Below are 23,914 nucleotides of genomic sequence, written 5' to 3' on the forward strand. Positions count from 1 at the left end.
TTATCTTTCTAATTTTTATCCTCTGTTTCCTCGGCAGGTTTGGTCTTTATTCTAGTTCTAATTTCTTATGGATCTGTTTAACTATTGATTTTGAATTTTGTTTTCCATTATGCTGACTTCTTTTTTTTAAATTTTTTTTTTAGATGTGTAGACCTTTATTTTATTCCTTTACTTATATGTGGTGCTGAGAATCGAACCCAGTGCCTCACACATGCTAGGCAAGCGCTCTACCACTGAGCCACAGCCTCAGTTGTCTTCTTAATTCATTAATTAACTTGAAGTTTAGATTTTGTATTTAGTTTCCAAGCTGAAGTAGAAGAGGTGATAACTATTGTGTTATTGTTTGGCAAACTTATTGCGTTTTGATTAGAAAACGTGTTCTGCATGGTATTGGTTATTTGAATATATTTAGAATCTTCTGGAATAGATGCATTTATATAAATTTATTAAATTTATTTTTTTGCTTGAACATGAAAATTTTCATAAGTGTTCTGGATTTGCTTGAAAAGAATGAAGTACTCTACTTGTTAAGTGCACAAAATCTTACATAAAGCTTTTAAATTTCCAAAGTTCTTTGATTTCTGCTATTTTTTTTTTCTTTTTGATTTAGCACTTATTTGTTTTCATTGTGTTTCCATCCCTTCTGTGATCTCTTGTAAATAGTGAATAGCTGTCTTTAAAAAAATAAAATAAAAAAACTCAGTATGAGGATGTTTGCCTTTATTGGGGTGCTTTATTGGTTTGTATTTTTATTGTAGTGAGTTAAGTTTATATTCAGTTCTATTGGATTTTCTGTGATTTCCCTTAACCATCATTCTGTGTGTGTGTGTGTGTGTGTGTGTGTCTTTCCTCTGTTTATTAGTTTGATTTTATTGTTTCTCCTTTTAATAGTTCATAATTTAAATGTTAAGTTCTCATACCACATTCTATACTACTATGTATCTTGAACTGTAGGTTTGTAGGTTATAGTTTTTTTTTCAAAATTTACTGATAACACATTATATATATATATATACATATATACATAGACAGTGTACACATTATAGCATATAGCTTTCAGCATAATTTCACAAAAGTGTATCATATCCCTTATTTCTTTTAAATATTATTTCAAATTCTCTTTCAAAAACTGGGGTGTTTTGTAATGTAGGTATTCATTTGGCCATCTTTCACATGTACAGCTTTCTCTTGTTTACCTGATGGTGTACTTTATAGTAGTCTTACAAATGGAAAACTTGTCCTAAGAATTTTCACAGTGAATGCATCCCACCGTTTTTGATCTCTTTTTAGCAAAGACTGATGTAACCAACAGCAGTGGTCAGGTTAAGAGAAAGGCTGTTTCCCAGCAGAGGGAAGAAAGAGTAAGAAAAATTTGTGATTTTATTTTTCTTTATTCTAAATGCTTTGAGATTATTCTAACAATATGCTATAAACATAGAAATTCTTAAGTATTTTCTTAAGTTAGTTTTATTTATTTTCTGTGCCTCATCTTTCTCTAGTAGTGTATGTAGTCATAGGATAATGATACAAAAATATAAATAAAATGTAAGAATAACTTTCTAAATTGTTCTTCACAAAAAACCCACTAATATATACATTTCCACTAAAATGCTATATAATTTATTTGCAAAACATAAGAATAAAACTCCAGTTTTGAAGCTTCTGACTTATAAACCTACTGAGGGTGAGAAATACATCTAATTTTAGTACTCCTTACTATTTATTAGTAGACATTTCTAATAAGCTTACAGATTAATTCTGTGAAATATGGGAAACCATATTCATTTATTATTGCTAAACAGACTTCATCACATGTTCATGATTCTAGACTAGTAACTTTCTCTCCTGGGAAAAACAAAACCAAAAGCTAGGGGTGTAAAGCTATAAACTAGTTACATATACTCAAAGTTCTTTTAAAGGTTCATTTAAAATAACAACTGCATTTCTTTTACATCTTTCTTTGTTGTTATCATATTTAAAATGCAGTCTGGACTTTCCCTCAACTACCATAAAGTTTACTTCTTTGGAGTAATTCCCTAATACAATGATTAATGGTAACAGCATAACGATTAATACTAATACATTATATTTTATAGTTCACAGGCGATACAAGTACTTTAAAGATTCAATTGCCTTTATAATAGGTACTATGAGGTAGACAGTATGAGAGCATATTACTCCTTTTAATGAGAATTTAAACCACAGAAGAGTTAAAAGCCATATCATTTGTACATTTACACATTTTATGTGTCTAAGAATATGAATATTAGTTCATAAATGTGGGAAGGATTTATTCTATTTAAAGGTTTCATTTATGTCTCTACTATAAACTAATATGTACTGTTAGAAAGAGATACAGGCTACCAGACAGGCTGCACACCAATGATTTCCAAATTTTATCCTTATTTTGCTTAGCTTCATTGAATCCTAGGAAAGTACTCTAGAAAAAATTAGTTCCATGAAAGTATGTAAAGTGGCATTAATTCATTTTGACCTTACAATTACCATTAAGTTCAGGAAATTCTAGTTTGGAATTTTACAGCGTAGGTATATAATACATAGTGGCAAAACTGCCTTGGCAATATTTGTGAATATTTGCCTTAAACTAAAGATCCCAATTACTGTGGTTTATTAGGCAGAGTTGAGTCTGGACTTCAGGCCTCCAGAAGTCTGGGCCTGAGTGCTTTCTTCTCTGAAAGTATGAACTATCACAGGTGCAACGCTTTGCACCCATCACCAGTACATGCAGCTTAAAAAGAACCGGTGCAAGACACCCTGAAATATTAGAAATCAGACACATATTAAAATTGTATTAGACATTCTTTTGTTTAGTAATGAGTAACATACCTGCCCCAGGCTGCCTCATTTGTGGATTCTTTATTAACGGGCACACAAGAAGAGTCAATGACAGCTGATTTGTTCATCTTGTAACAGAAACCGCAGTCTGGATCCAACATACATTCGTTACAGTAACTAAAAAATAAAAAGAATTATGGTCATGTTGGCAGAGACAACTGGTATTTACCATATACTAGATTCCAGGTGCTTTTCTGTATTTTCCATTCTATTTTTCAGTAGGATTTGGTCTCTGAGACTGGTTTTGGCCAAGGCAAGTGACATGTGCTGAGCCAGGTGGCTGGTCAATTCTGTTTTACCCTATCCTGGCTAGAGCAACTTTGGAAACCACTATGAGAAGGAGGAGGCTTGGATCTCAGAGACTGGATAGAGAAGAGTCCCAGTTAACCTGAAGCAAATAAACTTGCTTTCCTCAACCACAGACTGATTCATCTTGATTCAACTCTGATTGGTTCCAAATTGTCCTAAAGTATTTTTTCTCATCAATGTTTCCACATGTACTATAATTTAAAAAACTGGAAATAGTTAAGTTTTTTTCCCCAAAATATGACCTGAAACAAACGTTTTGTCAAACAAAGACAAAATGGATACCTAATGAAAAAAGTTAAACTGAAATATCACCCAAATATGGCCACTGTTAATATTTTGATTGACAGTTTTAGTTTTAACAAACACATAGAGTGTTGACTAAGTATTACTCTCAATTTTAAAAAATGGGTACAGGAAAAAAGGCTAATCTTTCTATGAGTTAATCACTTCTACTGGCTGGATCATGAGGCCATATTCAGTTAATCATTGCTCACCTGACAGTGGTATCCTAGCTGCAGGGAAATTTTAAACTGGGTAGAGTTTCTCAACCTAGGCCTACAGTGAGCTTTAAAACAAGTTTTCTTGCTATCAGTTTTAGGACACTTCATTGCAAAACACTGGAGACACTAAAGATGCATAAGCCAAAGTCCTTGCTCCTTGATAGACAAAAGGCAAGAATGAGAAACAGATGTATAATACATAATGAACACACAACAGAAAATAGGTGTAAGCTACTCAAAGGACAGAGGCCTATTCATTTTGCCTGTAAGAGCTAGGAATAATTTCAGAGGTGATATCTGAAGTAAATTATAAAAGCAATTTACCAGGCAAAGAGGTAGAGGGAAGCACATTTCAGAGAATGGCTTAGTTTATTATTAAAGATCAACAGGACAGAATTAATGAATATCTACTTTCTATAAGTACTTTTACTATGGGGCACGAGAAGAAAACATATCTGAAAGACATGCAAGTCATCTAAAAGCGATATGAAGGACAGTATTTCTCAATCCTCAAAATTGAAATAACTCTTTGATTCAATTAATTCATTTAAAAAAAACTGGCATGGCTTAAAAACTAGATTTATTATCATTTTAGTAGTCTTATGTAACCTTTTGCTTTGGTAAACAATCATCTCTATTTTTGAATGACACTTTAGTCCTAGACAAAAAGCAAAAGAGAAGCTTTTTAAAACCTACTGAAAGGTCAATATACTTTAGAGAGGTGATTCAGCAATGTAAATATAAAACTGTCTACACAGGTGATAAGCACAATAAAACAACTGAAGGCATCAGAAGCCAGTGTCCTTAGACTTTGGCTTTGAGAGAAAGGAAGATAATTTCTACTAGTGCTTTGTCTGCGTATTTTTCCCGTATTAGGTCAAATCTAACAACCCTAATTGTGCAATGACCTCAAAGGATATTCACTTGGAAAAGGTCAACTCATGCATTTGCAGAAAATGGCTCTATATTTCTGTGAAAATAAATAGTTCCTATAAAAGTCCAAAAAAGCATAATAAGGCTAATTATTAGTGGGAACATACTATATGTACATATCAAGGCACATGTTATGCAGAATGAATAACCTCCTGTTATCACTAATCCATATCTGACTAAAATTTCACATTTTTCTGCTTGTTTATTAAATTATCACCTATTGCAGGTGCTAGCACAGAGATTTGAGGAAGAACAAAGGTTCCTTACCTTTGCAGAGCTGATTTGGATTTTAGACTTTCTGGTGACTGCTAGTTAACTGACCCCTCTATATTCATTTGTTGTTTTCCTCCTTTTCTGTAGTTTTTTTTTTTTTCTTATCCAGTTTATTGACCATGACCTATCATTTCAATATCCTAAACTTCTGTTCTCTTCTATTATTTCATCCCACCCATATAACAAAACTGTAGCCCTACACGAATACAAACATTTGCCTTTTCTGTGCCTTTACCCACAGGAATCACACTACAGGGCAGAACAATAGTGTCCTCCCTCCCGCCCCCCATGTGTGGGGAGGTGGAATCATCTGCCTGTAATCCCAGTGACTTGGGAGGCTTAAGTAGAAGGATCACCAAATTTGAGGCCATCTGGGCAACTCAGTGAGGCCCTGCCTCAAAAAAAAAAAAAAAAAAAAGAAAGGAAAAGAAAAAAGAAAAAGAAAAACAAAGGACTAGGAATGGAGCCAAGTGGTAGAGCAGCCCTGGGTTCATTCCAAGTACTGAGGTGAGAGAGAGAGAGAATTAGCAAGATGACTCTTACAAAATCAGTACAGTAATTATTTTATAATTCATGATCATCAAACTCAAATCATCCTCAATAAACTTGAAACTTTTAGTAGTTTTCTGGTTTTTTTCTACAGAGGACTATTTTAATCACCGTGCATGAAAATTATCTCAACTCTCCTTCACTATCCTCAGACCTCCAATGCTCCATTTTCCTGTACTCTGCAGATGACTTCAAGTCCAGCTTTATCAAGAAAATAAAAGGCAGCAGAAAGCAACTTCATTATCTTCTCAATGGAAACACATGACCCACCCTCCTAGCCTAATGTCCAGTTACAATGGCAAGCTGTTTTTACCAAGGGCCAGTTTCCCTATCTGAGCTATTTGATTCCCTCTCAGACACTTGTGATTTTTTGCTCCTTCTTTCCCCTTAGGGAGAAGTTTAAGTCATGGATTTGAGAGTTTTCTTTCCTTTCAATGTCGGCATTTAAAACTGTACACTTCCCTTTAAGCACTGGTTTAGCTGCATCTTGTATTTAATATTCTGTGTTGTTCTTTTCACTGATATCAAAGTATTTTTTCTAATTTCTTGTGTCTTCTTTGACTTGTTAGCCATTTAGGAGTGTGTTGGTTTTCACATATTTGTGAACGCCCCCACAATCCTTCTGTTATTAATATCACTCCACGTGAGTCAAAAATATACTTGGAATGATTTTAGTCCTCTACTAAGGCTTGTTTTATGGTTTAGTAATATGGTCTGTCCTGGAGAGTATTTCTTGCATACTTAAGAAGGATATGTTTATTCTGTTGTCCTTGGATGGAGTGTTCTACAAAGATTTATTAGGTCATGATGTTTTTCATATGTATGTATGTATCCATATACTGTCTATCTATCTACCTACCTACCTACTTTTTTTTTGTCCTTGGGATTTGAACCCAGGGGCTTTACCACTGATCTACATCTCCAGCCCTTTATCCTTAAGTTGCTAAGGGCCTCTCCACATTGCTGAGGCTGGTCTTGAACTTGTGATCCTCCTGCCTAAGCCTCTCAAGTTGCTGGGATTACAGGAGTGCACCACTATACCCAGCCAACATTTTAACCTTAAGGGACATTAAGCTCTTAGTTTCTAACAGTCTTCAGCTCAGCCTGTCATCATCCACATCCTGGAAATTGTCATCATCTGTGACAGCAATCAGCAAATTACAATCCTTGAGAAAAATCTAGTCCAACAACCTGTTTTTGTAAACAAAGATAACTGGAACACAACCATGCCCATTTAATTAATGTCTAAGACTGCCTTCATGATCTAAGGGAAGAGTTGAGAAGTTGTAGCAGAAACCATATTGGCCTGGAAAGCAGAAAATAACTACTCTCTGGCTCATTATAGAAAATGTTTGTGTCATAGTTTAGATATGAGGGGGCCTCTTAAAAGCTCACGTGTGAGACAATATTTAAGAATGTTCAGAGGTAAAACAATCAAGTTATGAGAGTTGTAACCTTATTGGTAAATTAATCCATTGATATATGTGTGGTAACTGCGTAGGTACAGTGTGGAGGAGATAGGTCACTGGGAGTATGACTTTGGGGTTTACATTTGTCCTTGATGAGTGGAGCTCTCTTTCTTCCTGGTTGCCATGTCCTGAGCTGATTTTCTTCTGCCAGGATGTTATGCCTCACCTTAGGCCTAGAGTTGTTGAGTTGTCCAACCACTGACTGAACCTCTGAAACTGATTGCCAAAAGGAACATTTTCTCCCCTAAATTGTTTTGTCAGATATTTTTGGTAACAGCAATGAAAGGCTAACTAAAACAGTTTGGTAATCATTGATCTGGAAGACGTATGCAGATTCCATGTTGCAGATTTGCTACACCTTTCCTTCAAGCTTCCTTACTCTGAGAACAATTGCTCTGCTCTTCTACCTCTTATAAACCTTCAATGCTCCTTTCCCTCTGATCCTTCATTACATTTAAGGCTTTGTTCCTTCTGTAAAAACTTCATGCTAAATCCCTCTAATGACTCTCACCAAATCTTAAATGTTTTACATTTAGTTTCTTCTGTTATAGCCACTCTACAAAACTTCATGTTTGGTTCTTTCCAATCACCTTTCTTCTTCCTTTCTATACACAAGCTATTCTGTACTGGTGGAGAAATAACACAAGAAGATATAATGATAATAATAAAGACACATTTACATATAGGCTGGGAATGTAGCTCAGTGGGATAGCAATTGCCTAGCACATGCAAGATGCCCTGGGCTCAATCCCCGTGCTGCAAAAACAAACAGAACACACTGCAGTATTCAAACTTGGCTGGATTCACTGCTGGCAGAAGCTTCTAATTGCTAACTCTCCACATGTCCAAGACTGATACCCCACACACCCACAATTTCAACCCCTTATTCTTCTACACATCATAGCCTTGTCTTTGTTGGGAATCAGGACATACTACCCCATAATATAGCACTTTCGAGGTTATACTCTTTATCCTGCTTATCTCCTCAGAAGCCTAGTTACACTGAAGTTCTCTGAAAGTAGGACACAGGACCTTCATTCAGAGTGGTTATAGTCTATACTTGATGAAAAGAATCTGAACACACAGGCCTTGCTGAGCTCCCCAGGTTATTACCATTAAGTTACACCCTTTTGTTCTCCAACCATACTTTTTTTTGTGGGTCTTTGGGCTTCATTTCTGAAGTTTCCTATGTCACACAAAACTTTAGTTAAAAGAATTTGTTATGCTTCTTTTTCTTATTCTAATCTTATTTTTGTTAAAGGTATAAATCATTACCTTTGATATAGGTAAGGAAAAGATATTACTTTTTCTTCCCTACATCTTAATTCATAGTGAGAATTGATTAACCAGTTTCATTTCTCAGCTTTAAGCTCAGAGAGGAACAAAGTCATATTTGTCCTCACCTCCTTTCCTCAGGGCATTGAAAAACAGGAGTTCAAGGTTATCCCTGGACAAGAGATTAATTTTTTTTCCCTCTGGCCATCAACAGGACCAGATATCTCATCATACTTATTATTTTATTTTCTTTATACTTTAAGGCATCTCCTGGACATACCCCCATAGTTTATGTGGAGGTTCAAATTTTTCCTGTGTTCAAAAAACAGGGAAAACTGTCATTTCTGCTACTCCATACTGCACCCCTGCCAAGGCTATTTCACAGAGTTCTCTCAGTGAAAAGGAAATAATCATTAAAATTTGCTCAATTTCCTTTGCACCCCAGGGAGCAGGCCACTGCTTGAGAATTGGCACTGGACTTTGGGCTCTCAGGCTTCTGAAGGCAAGACAAAATTTCCTACCACTCTCTCATCTTTGACCCAGCTTTTTTTCCATCCCATGTACTACTTTATGGCAAAATTTCTCCCAATATAACAACGTTCCCAATTTCAACTTGACATTTGAAGGTAACACAAAAATATCCTGGGGATCTGCTAATTGACCTTTTACAGAGAACATGTATCATAACTGTGGCTTTAACAAATGGCATTAAAAAATATAGAACAACTTCCAGAAGTGGCTAACTATTTTTCATTCATGATTTGCTCTTTAAAACTTTGTTGAATGTGATCTGATGCATTCACACAAGGTTTTCTAAATATAAAAACTGGGATTCAAAACACATTGGCACAAAATTGATGCTTATAAGATTATTCTAAGCATAGAATGAAGTATGTGTGGGTTTGTGTATGTGTGTGTGTGTGTGTGTGTTTGTGTGTGTGTGGCGGGGAAGGAAGCAGATATTAAGCTTATTTGCCCTTTTCACAGTGTTACATGGGGGGAGTTCTAAATTCTAGATTTCAAGCTTTCTTTCTCCAGAGCACATGATCTCTGTGGGACCATGCATTTCCAAGAGTCTATATGGAAGAAAAAGAAATACATAAAATGTAACCCTAAATTCACAAACTTTAACAATGTGAAAACATTATAATGCTATAACATCTCACAAATATTTACTCTTATATATGGACGGCAAGGGCAGAAATTACAGTTGTACCCTACTTTAAAATTTTTTACTTCTTCAAAAAAATTAGAAAGGTATTTACAAAAGGATTAGGCTTTAGAAAAGCAAATGCTGAATGAATTAAATCAACTGGGATTCCTCCCTATTGATACAAAATATCTTGAGTTTCAGACAAAACCAGATGTAGTATGGCCCTTTGCTTGTCTCTGGACACATTTCTTTTATAGAACTTACAATGTTTGTACCAGCTGGTTTGCAAAACAAACTGTGATGACCTAAGGGACAAGACCCTGCTTGCCTCCACTGAACCTGTAGAGCAACATCCAGCCCACTACTGCAGGCTGGATCCCCCATGCATCTACTAGATGAACTGTGCCCAACAGCTCTACAAAGCATTACAGTAGGTTCATTAGCTTGTTTCTGCTTATTTCTGAAAAAATAACTTGGGAGTGGGTGGGTTGAGGTAATTAAATCAGTCAGTTTTAGAATGAGATAAAAATCATATAAAACTAATTGTCAAAAGTTATGTTAGTTTGAGACTGATTTTTAAAAGCCAAAGGCAAAAGCTGCCACTTGTAAACATTCAATAAATAGCTAAAATGTAATAGGATAATTTTTTTTGATAATTTGCTTTCATAAACACCAACTGCAGGGGCCACATTCCTTGAAACAACACAAAAGAGCCACAAAAGAGGCCCTTCTTTTAAATTATAACCTGCAAAACTTCAGAATAAGAGAACACTGCAATAGAGAAAATCTGTGTAAATTAAGTGAGCCCAGAATTCATGCTCTGCTTCTTGAGGAGACTGGACAACAATCAAAGATTCAGCTCTATTGTGGATGCAGCTGCTGGGAGAAGTGAATGAAGAGGTCACAAGACACCAAGAGGAGACTGGCAGATACTTAATCCAGACCATGAAGACAGTGAGAACCAAAAGGTTATTTTCTTGCTAGTCATACAGAGAGAAGATTTGCCTTTTTCTTTTTCTTTTTTTATATTTTTAGATGTAGATGGACACAATATCTTTATTTATTTATTTTTTTGTGGTGCTGAGGATCGAACCCCCACCTCAAATGTGCTAGGCAAATGCTCTATCACTAAGCTACAACCCCAGCCCAAGATTTACCTTTTCAATCTCTGACTTTTCTTTTTAGAAATGGGGACAAATCCACTTTCACATATTTAGAACAAAACTGGTTCTAAAACTTTAAAATGTTTCCAATTAAACTAAATAAGAGCAGAAAAAAAGGCAGTGCAGTGTCCAAGGGAGAGGAAAAGGTGGCCTATTTTCATTCACTCAATTGTGCATGTGTTCACAGGGTACCAATGGTCTTAACCAAGTGGACCTTCTCCTCAAAAATCTTTTAAAAATTGATTTGCATTAATTTACACATTTTGAATTTCTAGTATGTGAAGCTGAGTGTGAAATTCAGCCCTCTAGACAACAGCCCATTTGTTTTTTAAGTATGTCTCATTAAGCCCAATGTGATGGAGCATTAAGAACAGTGTGGTCTTAAAATACCTGCCTCTGGTATGCTAGGAATTTCAGGAAACTCTTGGTGGCACAAGTAGGTGTCAGGATGATCCATTGCCACAGATCCCCTTTATTCTCCACAATTCACTGTGCCCAGTCATTTCTTTTTAATGAACTTAACCCCCTGATTTGCACAGCATCTTCAGCTTCCCTCGGTAGCTATCCCAAACTTCCCTACTTTTTACCATCTCCTTCTTCATATCCTCACTGCCTTGAGCAGGTGACCTGGAATCTGATTTAAGAGAGAAGACTGGGCCAACCATAGGGGGCTTCTGGGCCTTTTCTGGAGCCATCTGAAGGGCCCTATTTCTATATCATTATTGCAAACAATTCCAGAACTCCAAACTTCTTTCCCTGAGTGTGGGTATCAGATTTCCTCCCCATATTTGTACCGGATAAGTAGAGAACTCATTAGAATAGTTAAAAAAAAATCAAGGAACTTAAGTAAATGAATGGAAATTAATTTAAAAAGCTGGGTACCCATTGGTACTAATTTCATGAAGTAAATCATGCCTCACCACTCCATTAAAGCTGCTTTGAGATTGCTGGTGGTCCTCTATATATCAATTCTGAGCACTTTTCTGGCTTAATTTATCATTCTGTGATAAAATTTCCTAAAAATACTCCCCTTTTCCTAAAATGTTCTCATCTTCTGGTTCAGCAGCATGGTTTCCCTTATGTTCCTCCCATCTCCGACTGCTGCATCGTACTCTTCTTTCTGTACCTTTGGTTCTGTTTAAGGCAATCTATTTTTATGAGTCTGCTGAGAAACATCAAGCTGATGTGACCATTACCGTAAGTGATACAGTAAGGCCCCATGAGGCATTTCTTTACTTTGTGTCCCTTCCCTACTAGGTGCCAGATCCACATTTTCAACTGTTCAGCCATTTGTTTTTCACAAGTATTTCAAACTCTACAGACCTAAAGTTCAATCTTTAGCTTTCCTGCCAATCAGAACACCTGAGCATGGTCTTAGACCATGCACATTTAAATGCCCACCCAGTCTATTAAGTCCTTGAGCACTAAATGTGTAGATCCTCTGATTGCCATTCTTACCCTTGCCAGCTCTCATTCTCTTTCAGTAATCTTCAAATGAGTGCTCCTATTTAGATTCCCTCTCCTCTGCCTCCTACAATGCCTTATTTCTAACCTGAGCAGGCTTCTCTCCTGTTTAAATCCTGTAATATCCTTTCTTGCCTATCAGGTGAAAACCAAACTTCTTACTGTGGAATGACCTAACCCCTGCTTCTCTTGTCAATTTCTCCTTGTATTTCTCAACAAGTGTCATTGGCCCTCGCCAGGGCAAACAAACTGCAGGATTTAGAGTATGTCATGCTGTCATGTTTTCTCTGTCTGGACTATTAATTTCACCTAATTTTTTTTTTAATACTTACTTAAGCTTCGAACTCACATTCATCAGGGCCTCCTCTGTGAACCTTCTTGACTACAGTAGAATTAGATGCATGACCATGCTACCAGAAAATCCCCAAACTCTAGTGTTATTAATCCCATTATATTTCTCTAAGGCCTTATGATGTTTGCTTTTCCTAAATGCTCTGCAACCTTCTCAAGGCAAATATTTTTCTTTTCTCGTACATTTTTTACTCCAAGTGATTTGCATGTTGCCAGATACATAAATGATCAGCAAAAACTGTGGAATCAGTAAAGAGATGAATGGATGTCACTTATACAGAGAGCAGACTTGATAGGTCTCTCTGTATTTCTGTTAGACATATTGTACATGGTTCTTCACAGCTCTGTTGATGAAAATAACAAAACTGAAGTCTGAATCAAGCTGTGAATTGTAGTTAACAGAACAAATCCATATACAACTGTCTGGAATTCTCTGGAACATGGGCATTTTTCTTATCTCTTCTCTTAGAAGCTGAGGTTAAAAAGAAAACCAATTGATTCCTGAGTTAGAAGGACAAAATAATTATAGTACTGAGGCCTACAGATTCAAAGCAAGCAGGCTCCTGTCCTGATTGAGCAACAGGCACTGACACTAACCAATGGGGGCAAAAAATGGTAGTCATCACAGTGGTTTTTGTTTTTTGACATGTATTAGTATGTGAGGCTCTAATTTCTGGTAATTATCTAATCTTGATTCAGTTCTTTCGTTTTGTTTCAAGAAAGTATACCAACAAACTCTCTAAAGGGGGGCGGGAAGAAGAAAACCCTATTTGCCATGACTGTCCACCCAATGGGGCCAAGTGCTTTGCTATTATAGTCTATTAGCTATGTCAAAGGTTTGATAATTAAACCTCAACTTGGCAAATGTAAGATGACATGTATATGCATGTATGTTTCTGATAGATAAGCATGTACATATATACACTTATATGTGACTTATTTTCAATTTGATAAACTTGGGAGTAAAATCAGATTTGCATATAATTTGGTCACCAACACATCTAATCTAATTTAGTGTGTAGTATGCTACCTTAAAAAGAAAAACCAGTAACTAATCTTCTCTGGTGACAGCACACATTATCTTTATTGAACAGGCATAAAAGAAGTATTAGAAAGAAGATTTAAGAGTTTGGAAGTTCTAGGTTTGCAGAGAGACCCAAGTAAGGCAATTAAGTATTTGTGAGTCTGAAGAGGATTCTGGAGTTTAACCACAGGCCTTACTGTGGTTACATCACAGAATGCTTACTACAGGAAGGCATGTTCTCACTCATCCGCTATATTGGCTTATTTATTTATTTGGTCCTGGGGATTAACCCAGGGGCACTCTTCCACTGAACTACATCATCAACCTTTTTTTTTTTTTTTCAACATTGTGACAGGGTCTCCCTTTGTTGGCACAACACAGGGAGTTGTTCAAGCATGCCTTGAACTTTCAATCCAACTTCCTCAGCCCCTCAAGTCACTGGGATCAGAGGCATGCACCATTGTGCCCAACCCTACCTTGGCTCCTCAGAGACTTTAACTTCCCCTGGATACAAATAAGAAACCTGAGATTTAGAGAGGTTAGACCACCTGAGCAAGGACACACAAGTAAAATATGGCAAGGCTGGGAATGACACTTAAGCATGTTGATTTCAAATATTCAGCTTTTGATAATAAGTTTATTTACAGGAAAGGCTACATAATATAAGGGAAATTAGATAAATTTAAACCAGAAAGAAAAGAATAAATACTAACCTTAGCAGCATATGGTACACAAAGCACTTAACATGCCTTGTGTCATCTGCTCCTTCCTGTAACTTGGTAAAGAATGCATTACCATTCCTCTTTACAGAGGAAACGGAACTCAAGCTTCTGAGAGACTTGTGCCCTTCCCTAAGAAAGATTCTCTGACTCCAAATCAGATACTTCTAGACTTTAGTGTTTTGAAATTTAGAGTTGTGTCATTGAAGATGCAGATACTGTGATACTAGGATAGATCTGCAATCTTCTATTATTTTGTCTAGATATAGATATGAGGCACTGGTTATACTCCCCAGTAAAATGGAGGCAGAAAGACCAAAACATTGTGGAGAAGGAATGCCACATGGCACATACATTTAAAAAAATGAGACAAAATTTATAACATAAAATTATCACTTTAAAGTTTATAATACAGTATATTTCAATAGTGAAATTATCACTATCTAATTCCTGTATATTTTCATTACCCTAAATAAATTATCTACATCTCAGTTCCTACTTCCCCAGCATTCCCCTCTTATGATGGACATATATATAATAGAGTCATTTAAGATATGCTCTTTGTTCCTAGATGTTTTTTACCCAATGCTAATGTTTCAAGTTCCATCCATATTGTAGTATGTATCAGTACTTTATTTCTTTTTATAGCTGTATAATATTCCATTATAACATATACCACATTTTGTTTATCCATTCATTAGTTGGTGAAAAATTTGAGTTATTTCCACTTTTATTGGCTATTATGATGAATGCTGGTAAGAATATCTGTGTACCAGTTTTGTGTGAACAAACATTTTCAGTTCTCTTGGGTCTATACCCAGGAGAATTGTTGAGTCAGTAACTGTTTAACTTTTTGAAAATTTGCCAAACTTTAATTCCTGCACATTTTTTGATATATATTTTTTTCACCTAATGTAATTGGTACAGAAACGGTCAATTTTTCCAGTCAGTAGAAGTTGTAAATAGAAAAATTGTGTCCTTTCTAATGGGCATTGTTAAAGGAATTTTTTTTTTTTTTTCGGTAACAATGCTGTTACTTACTATAGTGATGCAGTCAGAATAAAGAAAATTTTCTATGTTTTTTTTTTTTTTTTTTTTAGAAAGAATGATATGGAAATATTGGCTACAAATAAAATAGCAAATAAACCACAGAACATGTAAAAATAATGTTCTCCAATATCAACTTGTCCTTTATTTGAAGGTATACAGAGAATTACAATTTGTTGCCCTTTTAAAATTGGGAGTAGCCACATGAGTATTTGTGGCCAAACAACCAAAGCAGAAATAATAATTGTAGGCTAAAACATTTATCTGCTGTTGCTCTGCTCTCCAGCTCTATATTTTACCTGTGTGATGAACCTTGAAGACCTGCAGTGAGAGATGCATCATAAAATGGCAGAGCTTCCATTTGTCTGGGTCTCTGAGACATGAGCTGAGTTTTTATTAAAACACAAATACTATTTTTTATAGTTATATTAGAAATTACTATCCTATACTGACTGCTATGCCACTGAACTTATCCGTGAATGATTCTGATTATGAACTACAGTATATGATTGTTGCCAAATAGGTTATCAGTATGTTATTTTTATCAGACTATTACAAACTCTGCTGGGAGTGTACCTCACTTGCCTAATGTGTGAAGCCCTGGGGTCAATCCCCAACACCACAGACAGACACACACACACACACACACACGCATTATCAACTGATCACTGGTGTGTTAACACATATTCCACACAGAGGCCACAAAACTTTACTGAAAAGAATAGTAAATTAAAACAATGTAGGAACACAGTTGTCTGGGGCTAATCACTTCTTGAAAACTCTTTTATAAGCCTGATTTTGCCTTTGAGTTTGTATTTGTGGAAGCACTGACTTGTCCTTGAAAAAGCTGTAAAATACACATTCCTTCTCCAAATGCAGTTAGCAAGCCATACAACTTGACAAGAGAAGCCAGTTTTTGAATAGTACTCATAACATGAACTTTTCTAGTTATTGAGAACTTTTTTTACATTACAAGGCATAGAATAGATTGAGACCTTTGATAATTGTACCGTTTAGGATCAACTATAAAGTCAGATTTAAGCACTGTACTAAAGAAAGCTTCTCATGATCAGTAATACATTACTTTTGCACATAATGCCAAAATTTTTAAAGTGAGGTGTTCATAAATATCCCTCCTTACATAGAAACCATAACCACAAATATTATTTTTATTTTTTTCTAGTGGAAACAAAGAAATACTTAAAGGAAGAAGTATTTACTTAGTTTCTAAGTTAATATTTGCTTACAATATTATTGCAATTTTATCCTCCCCAAAATATGCTTTAGAAATACTCCTCAAAGCCAGGCATGGTGGTCACCAACTGTAATCATAGGTATATGGGAGGTTGAGGCAGGCAGATTGCAAATTCCAGGTGGTCTTGGCTACTTAAGGAAATCTTGTGTCAAACAATAGTTACTCCTCAGATCAGCTAACTTAAGACTATATAGATTTTAATATGGACTAATGTAAATTCCTGACTTTAAAAATTAAAAAAAAATGTATTTGATAAGTAGTTAAAATGGTTTCTAGTTTAATAAATTTAGAAATGAGAATCAATTTTAATTCAGAACCATGTAACTTTTAATATTTGGAGTATCAAAAACTGAAATCTGATCTAGTATTTGGCATTCTTTGTAAATGGATAGTCCACATTGCCTTTAGCATATTTCCTTTATGTTAACATAAAAAAGAGGCTGCTTTAAATGAGCAGCCTTTGTGCTCATTTAAAGTGCTTAAAAAAGCACTTTGTGTTTACCTGAGTAAACAGTTTTTAATATTATCTCTCTTTTTTGCACCCCTTTTTATCAGTTTTTTTACTATGGTAATTGATGGGTCTATAGTTAAATGTTGCCTGTGCATCTCCCTATGCATCAAGGAGAAAGCTTGGTGACCAAGTCTTTTTATGTTTTATACCAAATGCAATAATATCTAGCACTAGGCTTTTCAGATGTGTTTCACACAGAGACAATAAGACCAAAAAGAAAAATACATTTTGGTTTATACTGCTTCACTTATCAGTTTTTCCACTGTTGCTTGGTTCTAAGTTTTGTGGGAAATTGTATGTTTGAAAGTAAAGGAGGAAGTGAGCATTGTTTTAGAGGATGTGAGAAACAATCATCCCTTGTAGCCCTAGAAATGATGTTTAATTTGGAAGCTGTATTGTGTCATAGAGATGAAATGAGAGAGCCCAGAAGTCATTCCCCTGAGTATCATGTCCTGTGCTGCCAGCGACTCTGTCTAATCTAATCATCATGTGCTCTGACAATGATAAAATTCACAAAATTAAAAGAATTCAAGGTGGATGAAACCTGTTTGTAATCAGTAGAGTGGTGTTGGGGATAAATCAAAACACTAATGTCAGCACAGGATGATTCTTCTCTTTAAGGAAAATATTCAGATGCACATGTATAATTCATCTCCCTAATTAGAGGAGGAAACAGAGGAGAGAACAGCTTTCATAGTCTACATTTTTTTTCATCTGAGTGTTCAGATATAGTCTAATTTGCCTAAAGGGTATATCACTTTGTAAGTACATTGCGTCTATATTTGCTTCTTGCCTTAAATGACTTTTTTTTCTTTTTTGCATTCATCTACCTGTGTAACAGAGGCCTCAAAACAATTACACCAAACAAACAAAACCAAATTACCTCAATTCAACATAGAACAGATGCTCATATTCAAAACCATGTGAATAACACCACTCCGCTTTTAGGAAAATTAAGCAGTTGAATATTTTAAAATATTTTAGATGATTTTGCTTTATCTTTGGCACTGCTTTTATATTAAAGTTCTACTGATGATCTAAAAAATGGTGGTAAAATAATTTTCTGAGCTGAATATAGGCAAGTGAAAATACATGAACAAAATTAACAAAATGAAAACCAAACTTCTTAAGTCTGATAGAATACAACTGTCAAAAAAGGTATTTCATAAAAAGAATCTCAGCTTCACAGAATGAGAGAAAATATGCCCAAATATGCATTTTTAGCTCTACTGGCCTTTGATGATAAAAAATTATTGGCTCCTTCCCAAAGTGTATGTACCACCCTCCACTGGCAGAGAAGCATCATACCACAAGATTGTTACAGTTCAGAATGAAGATAGCCAAGAGTTTGGTTTTGGAGAAAGACCTTTCTCAGTGAAAACCTAGTTCTACAGCTGGCCACGCCATGTGATCTTCCAAATTCATTTAACCTCTTTAAGCCTCAGAATCAACTGGTAAAATGGGAGAATTAATAGCATCTACCTGGTAATAGTAAACTTTTAAATGGGAGAAGTAATAGCATCTGTCTTGCTGAGACAAAAAAAAAAAAAAAAAAAGAAAGAAAGAGAGGCTTTAAAGCTCCTGGTGACTGACACAGTGTTAACCACATAACAAATGGTGGTTGCCCTAAGTGAACAGATGAACCTTTGCTAAATCACTCATTTGGAACAAACATAATGAACAGCAGCTGTTTTACTGGTTTTAAAGGTCAAATAAACAGGGCAAACGAAAGAGATTTCAATAATTCTCCCTTCCAAAGTTGGAGGTAAAATACTTAAGGCTGCCACAGTTCTTACCACCTGCAAAGTTGACCTTAGACTTCTAATGACTATAAAGTGAACTAGACCATGAAACGAGGTAGAGCCCTATTTGGTCAACTAATTTGACCTTCCTATTAAGGAGAACCACTCATAAGTGTCCCATAAAATTAATAGATTCCCTAGCTCCACTATTGTGGCAAAGACTGCTTGTGGTCTATATAATATTAATTTTTTTCTTCCTTCTTTGTAAAAGAATTCTTAATTGGACACTTTGCTCTTCGAAATAAAAGCACACATTTCCCAGTCCCTATTCCAACTGATAGGGCAATGGGACTAATTCTGGCCAATGAGAAGTATTGCATATGATTTCACGAAGATTTCAAAAGGAGGTGATTCACGTGGGAAGTGTTGCTTTTTCTACATCCTCTCCTTTGGCTTTTTGAAACATGATGGTGGAGCCCTTGCAGCCATCCTGGGTCATGTACTGCACTTGTGAAGGATACATATATCAGGGACACCAACGGATGGAAGCCTGGATCCTAGATGACACTAGAATAGCACAGTTTGATCCCAAACTCCTGACTTTTGAATTTATTTTACCAGAAAGAGAGAGATACCTCTTTCTTACTTAAGCCATTGTTATATACAATTACTGATATTAATAATTAATAATTACTGATAATAATAATATATTTAATATTAATGATTAACAATATGCTTAAATACATACATACACACACGCGCATGCACACATACACGCACACGCTTCAATCATAACTATATTGTGATATACCAGCTTCTGCTTCAACTTATGAATCTCTCTAAAGATAAAGGACTTAGGTATTGTTCAAAATGTAAACAGAAGACTTTCAAAGATCCTGCCTACTTCTAAAGAGAGGCTATCAAGTTATGCCTTGTTTTCTTAATAGCTGGCACAATATGTGATACCTGGTTAGTGTTCAGTAATATTTTCCCAGTAAAAGAATGAAACTGGGAAATAGTCCCTAAAGACTGTGAACATCTGAATGCAAATTGGTAATGCTGAATGTCCCCAGCACCTCAGTTGAATCTCATTGGTGAATGTTTCATGTAGCAAACATGCTGGTCCTTTCAAAAACTTGGATGTCATGAAAGGTGACCTAAAAGTATAATAGTTAATATCTCACCTCATTAATCCACCCACCAAACGGCTTCCATACCTGTGCACTGCTTCTCATTAGTACAAAGTAAACCCGGTATGACAAGGTCAGTGAGGGCTACGACTTGTCACGATTATTTGGCTTTGTGAACTTATTTTTTTGCGATGCTCATGACCAATTCTGTCTTAACTCGGCACATATCTGATTGAGATAGGAAGCCCTTCCTTTGTAACTCTTCCTAAAAGGGAATCTGCATAGTGAAGCTTCTTCTTTTTCCCTGCCTTTTCTTCTCTCACTTGTTATCCTGACTTCTCTGACAGATAATTACCAAGTCTGTCCCTCTTAGAATCATACAGATTTATGATCATTTGAATTTCACTTATGTGTAAATTTCTTAACCTTTTCTGGTATCTGTTCAATTTATGGCTTTTGTCTTTCAATAATTTAAACTTCAAAGATCCTGTAGATCCTGAGTAACTTTATATATAGCTACTCCTCTCTTTGCTTCCAGATGGGATTTGAAGACTCCACTGGCTATTTAAAAAAAAAAAAAATCTCTCAGAGTGGTAGTGTACACTATTTTACTTTATTCCCACAGGTTAAGAACTTTGGATTGCTGTATTTTTCTACATTTTCTTTGAAAATGCAATACAAACTGTAGTTAGGCTTTGTCATTCCAGCACATATCATCACTCTACCATGCTCTCTGTTTTGGCCAGGCTAACTTCCATCAGCTCACTGCTTAACTTTGAGAAGCCTTTTAGAATAACCAGGAGTCAGGCAGTGGTCAGGGAGTAGTTACTGGAAACCAAAAGGCATTATTATTTTAATATATATTTGGATGACTGGCTTTTAAAAAAGGCTGACTTTCTCCACTGCATTGATAAGGTTTTCAATAGCTTAGGCATTAAGAAAAATAGGTCAGCCTCTGTATATTAAGAAAATAATTTTTAAAAAGTATAATAGTAACTACTTTTGGAAGTTGAAATGAACAATGGCACTATCAGCTTACATAAAAGTAGAAGACCACTCTGGTTCTCATTGGAATTTCAAATTAAAAAAAAAAGTAATGATATTAATTTACGAAGTTTATTCTAATCATATATAGCAAGCCAAAACAAAAGCCTACACATTTATATAATACGAAAGGAGAGGGGGATCCAACATGGAGGCGGGCGGGGAGGCAGTGCTTTCAGTACCTCCTCAATAACGGGGTCAGAGAGACGCATTGATACGCTTAGATTCTACCTGCTGAGAAACTCCTAGCAAAATTCCACCGAAGAGAGACCAGCTGGGAATTAGTAGGATTTTTGGACGTGACAGTTTGCCCCAGACGAGTGAATCTCTGCCACGCGGCACAGAAGTCCAGACCCGCCAGCTGCTGCCCGCGCAACTCGGTGACTGCCGGCCGCCCGCTCGCGGCCCCTGCGACTGGGCGGCTAGCCTCCGAGGCGCAGCTCAGCAGGAGCGGCGCAGGGACTCTAGGAAGAGGTCTCTAGCCAAGCCTTCATGAAATAGCGAACCGGGAACTGAAACCAACCAGAGACTGACCAGTCCCACCCCTCCCTTCGGACACTCTGGCAAGGAGCCTGGGGCCCGCCATAGCAGAGAGGTGACGACACCGGAGTTCAGCTGACGGAATTCCTTCCCAGCGGAATCCACTTTAGCAGGTGTGTGACTCCCACCCCCTCCAGATACAAGCAGCCGGGAAACCTCGGGAATCTCTCTGGGGGTGTGTCTGTAGGGAAGCAGAGGGGATTCCCGATCCCCAACTCCCCTTACCACCAGCGGCGACACCCAAGGTCTTAGCCGCCAATTTCTGGGGGCGTGTCCACCAAAGGGGTCCGGAAAAATTAAACTGTTGGTTCCCAGATCACCATACCACAGCACTGGGGCTTAGAAGAATGACAGAGAGAGTGCTCAGTCGTTCGGGAAATAGGACACGTGGTGGGGCTGCATGTGTAACCAGATCCTTGGGAAACCGCCTCCGCTGAACAGGACCTGGCTGGCTGGCTGGTAGGAGGAAGGGGGGAGGGGCCAGAGAAGTGAAACGGCTCTGGACTAACAGGATTGAGAGACTCCCAGGAGCTGCCTTACAGGGATTGCTGTCGGCACATAGAGGGAAGAAGCTCGGCTCGGAGGGCACAGCTCCGCCTACTGGAAGAGAAGAAAATGGATCTCTAAGACTTCAATTTTTTTTCTCTCTTTGTTCTTTTCTCCCCTTTTCCTTCTTTCTTTCTTGTTTCACGTTGTATTGTTCTTTCCATTCTCCTCTAATCTATCTATCTCTTTCTCCTTCTTTCTTTTTAAGAGCACCTTCCTTCCCCTACCCCCCAACTTTCATCCCAAGCATTACGTCCTCCATTACGTGTAATTGTCTAAATGCAAATAGGTGAATGTTTTGAGACTGTCTATAGGGCTCCTAAATACCTAGCTACTACCAAACACCCTGATCCAATCGCCTGTTAATATCCCCCTTCAGTAGAGCAATCTTCTAAAGTAGCCAAGACATACTAACCCTCATACCATCATAGCACCTAACCTAAACATAAAGTCCTAAGAACAAACAACAACTCACTATATGCATACAGAATCCGGAAGCCTTTTATGAATTGAATGAATCAGCTTTAAAGTACAATAAAGCCCAACATTTCTAGGCATAGTCTCCTACCACAAAGGAGAGACAACAGAGATATACAAAACCAAAACAAATTTATAGGAGAAAGCTGAAACACAGCAGTCAAACAGAGCTGGAAAGTAACGTGAACAACATGAAAAAACAAGGGAAAAAAGGATTACAAACAATGCAGGACAAGTTAAATCTTCAGGAGGACCTAGAAGCATCAGAAAAATGGACAGAGAAAGAACTCAAGGCATACCTAACTCAGATGGAACGGAATATTAGAGAAGACATGAGACAGCAAGTCCAAGCAATGAAAGTATATTTTGAAAACGAATTAAATAAACAAATTCAAATGGCAAAGAACGAGCTCTACCAGGAGATAGAGATTTAAAAAAAAAATCAAACAGTAATCCTAGAAATGCAGGAAACCAGAAACCAAATTAAAAACTCAAACGAGAATATTACAAATAGACTAGATAAAGTAGAAGTCAGAACATCAGATAATGAAGACAAAGTTTATCAACTTGAAAAGAATATAGTCAACACAGAAAGGATGCTTAAAACTCACGAGCAATCTATCCAAGAGATACGGGATGTCATAAAAAAAACAAACTTGAGAGTCATTGGGATAGAAGAAGGTATAGAGGTTCAAACGAAAGGAATGGACAACCTATTAAATGAAATAATCCTAGAAAACTTCCCAGATATGAAAGATGGAATGGATTGCCAAATCCTGGAAGCCTACAGGAGCCCAAACATTCAAAACCGTAATAGACCAACTCCAAGACACATAATTATGAAGATATCCAACATACAGAACAAGGAGAGAATATTAAAAGCTACAAGAGAAAGGAGGCAGATTACATTCAGGGGTAAATCAATTAGGTTAACGGCTGATTTTTCATCACATATGTTGAAAGCGAGAAGATCCTGGAACAACGTATTTCAAACGCTGAAAAATAATGGAGTCCAACCAAGAATACTATATCCAGCAAAATTAAGCTTCAGATTTGACAATGAAATTAAAATACTTCATGATAAACAAAAGTTAAAAGAATTCACAGCCAGAAAACCAGCACTGCAAGGCATTTTGAACAAAATACAACAAGAAGAGGAATTGAAAACTAAAACCCAAAACTAACACCGAAAACTAACAGTGGGAGGTATCTCAGTAAAGGGGGAGAAAAATAACCAAAGAGGAAAAACTAGCCAAACTAAAATAAATAAATAAATAAACATGACTGGAAGTACAAACCATATTTCAATAGGAACCTTAAATGTTAATGGCTTAAATTCACCAATCAAGAGACATAGGCTAGTAACTTGGATTAAAAAAACAGATCCAACAATATGCTGCCTTCAGGAGACTCATATGATAGGAAAAGACATACACAGGCTGAAGGTGAAAGGTTGGGAAAAATCATACCACTCACATGGCCTTCGGAAGCAAGCAGGAGTGGCCATACTCATATCGAATAAAATCAACTTCAAACCTAAGTTAATCAAAAGGGATAAAGAAGGACACTATATACTGTTAAAAG

General features: G+C 36.5%; 1 protein-coding gene across 1 annotated transcript in view; it reads right to left on the minus strand.

Annotated features, from left to right (window-relative positions):
- The window catches only part of Slc2a13 (solute carrier family 2 member 13), a 339,517-nt gene that overhangs the window by 68,618 nt on the left and 246,985 nt on the right, over positions 1–23,914 (minus strand). Inside the window, exon 7 of the mRNA XM_046436201.2 lies at positions 2,848–2,973. Coding sequence (XP_046292157.1) covers positions 2,848–2,973 — 126 coding nt within the window. The remainder of the gene's footprint in view (positions 1–2,847; positions 2,974–23,914) is intronic.

The sequence above is a fragment of the Marmota monax genome, unplaced genomic scaffold, assembly GCF_021218885.2.
Source record: "Marmota monax isolate L192 unplaced genomic scaffold, Marmota_monax_Labrador192_F-V1.1 WCK01_AAM20220418_F8-fsc00012, whole genome shotgun sequence".
NCBI classification, from domain to species: Eukaryota; Metazoa; Chordata; class Mammalia; order Rodentia; family Sciuridae; genus Marmota; species Marmota monax.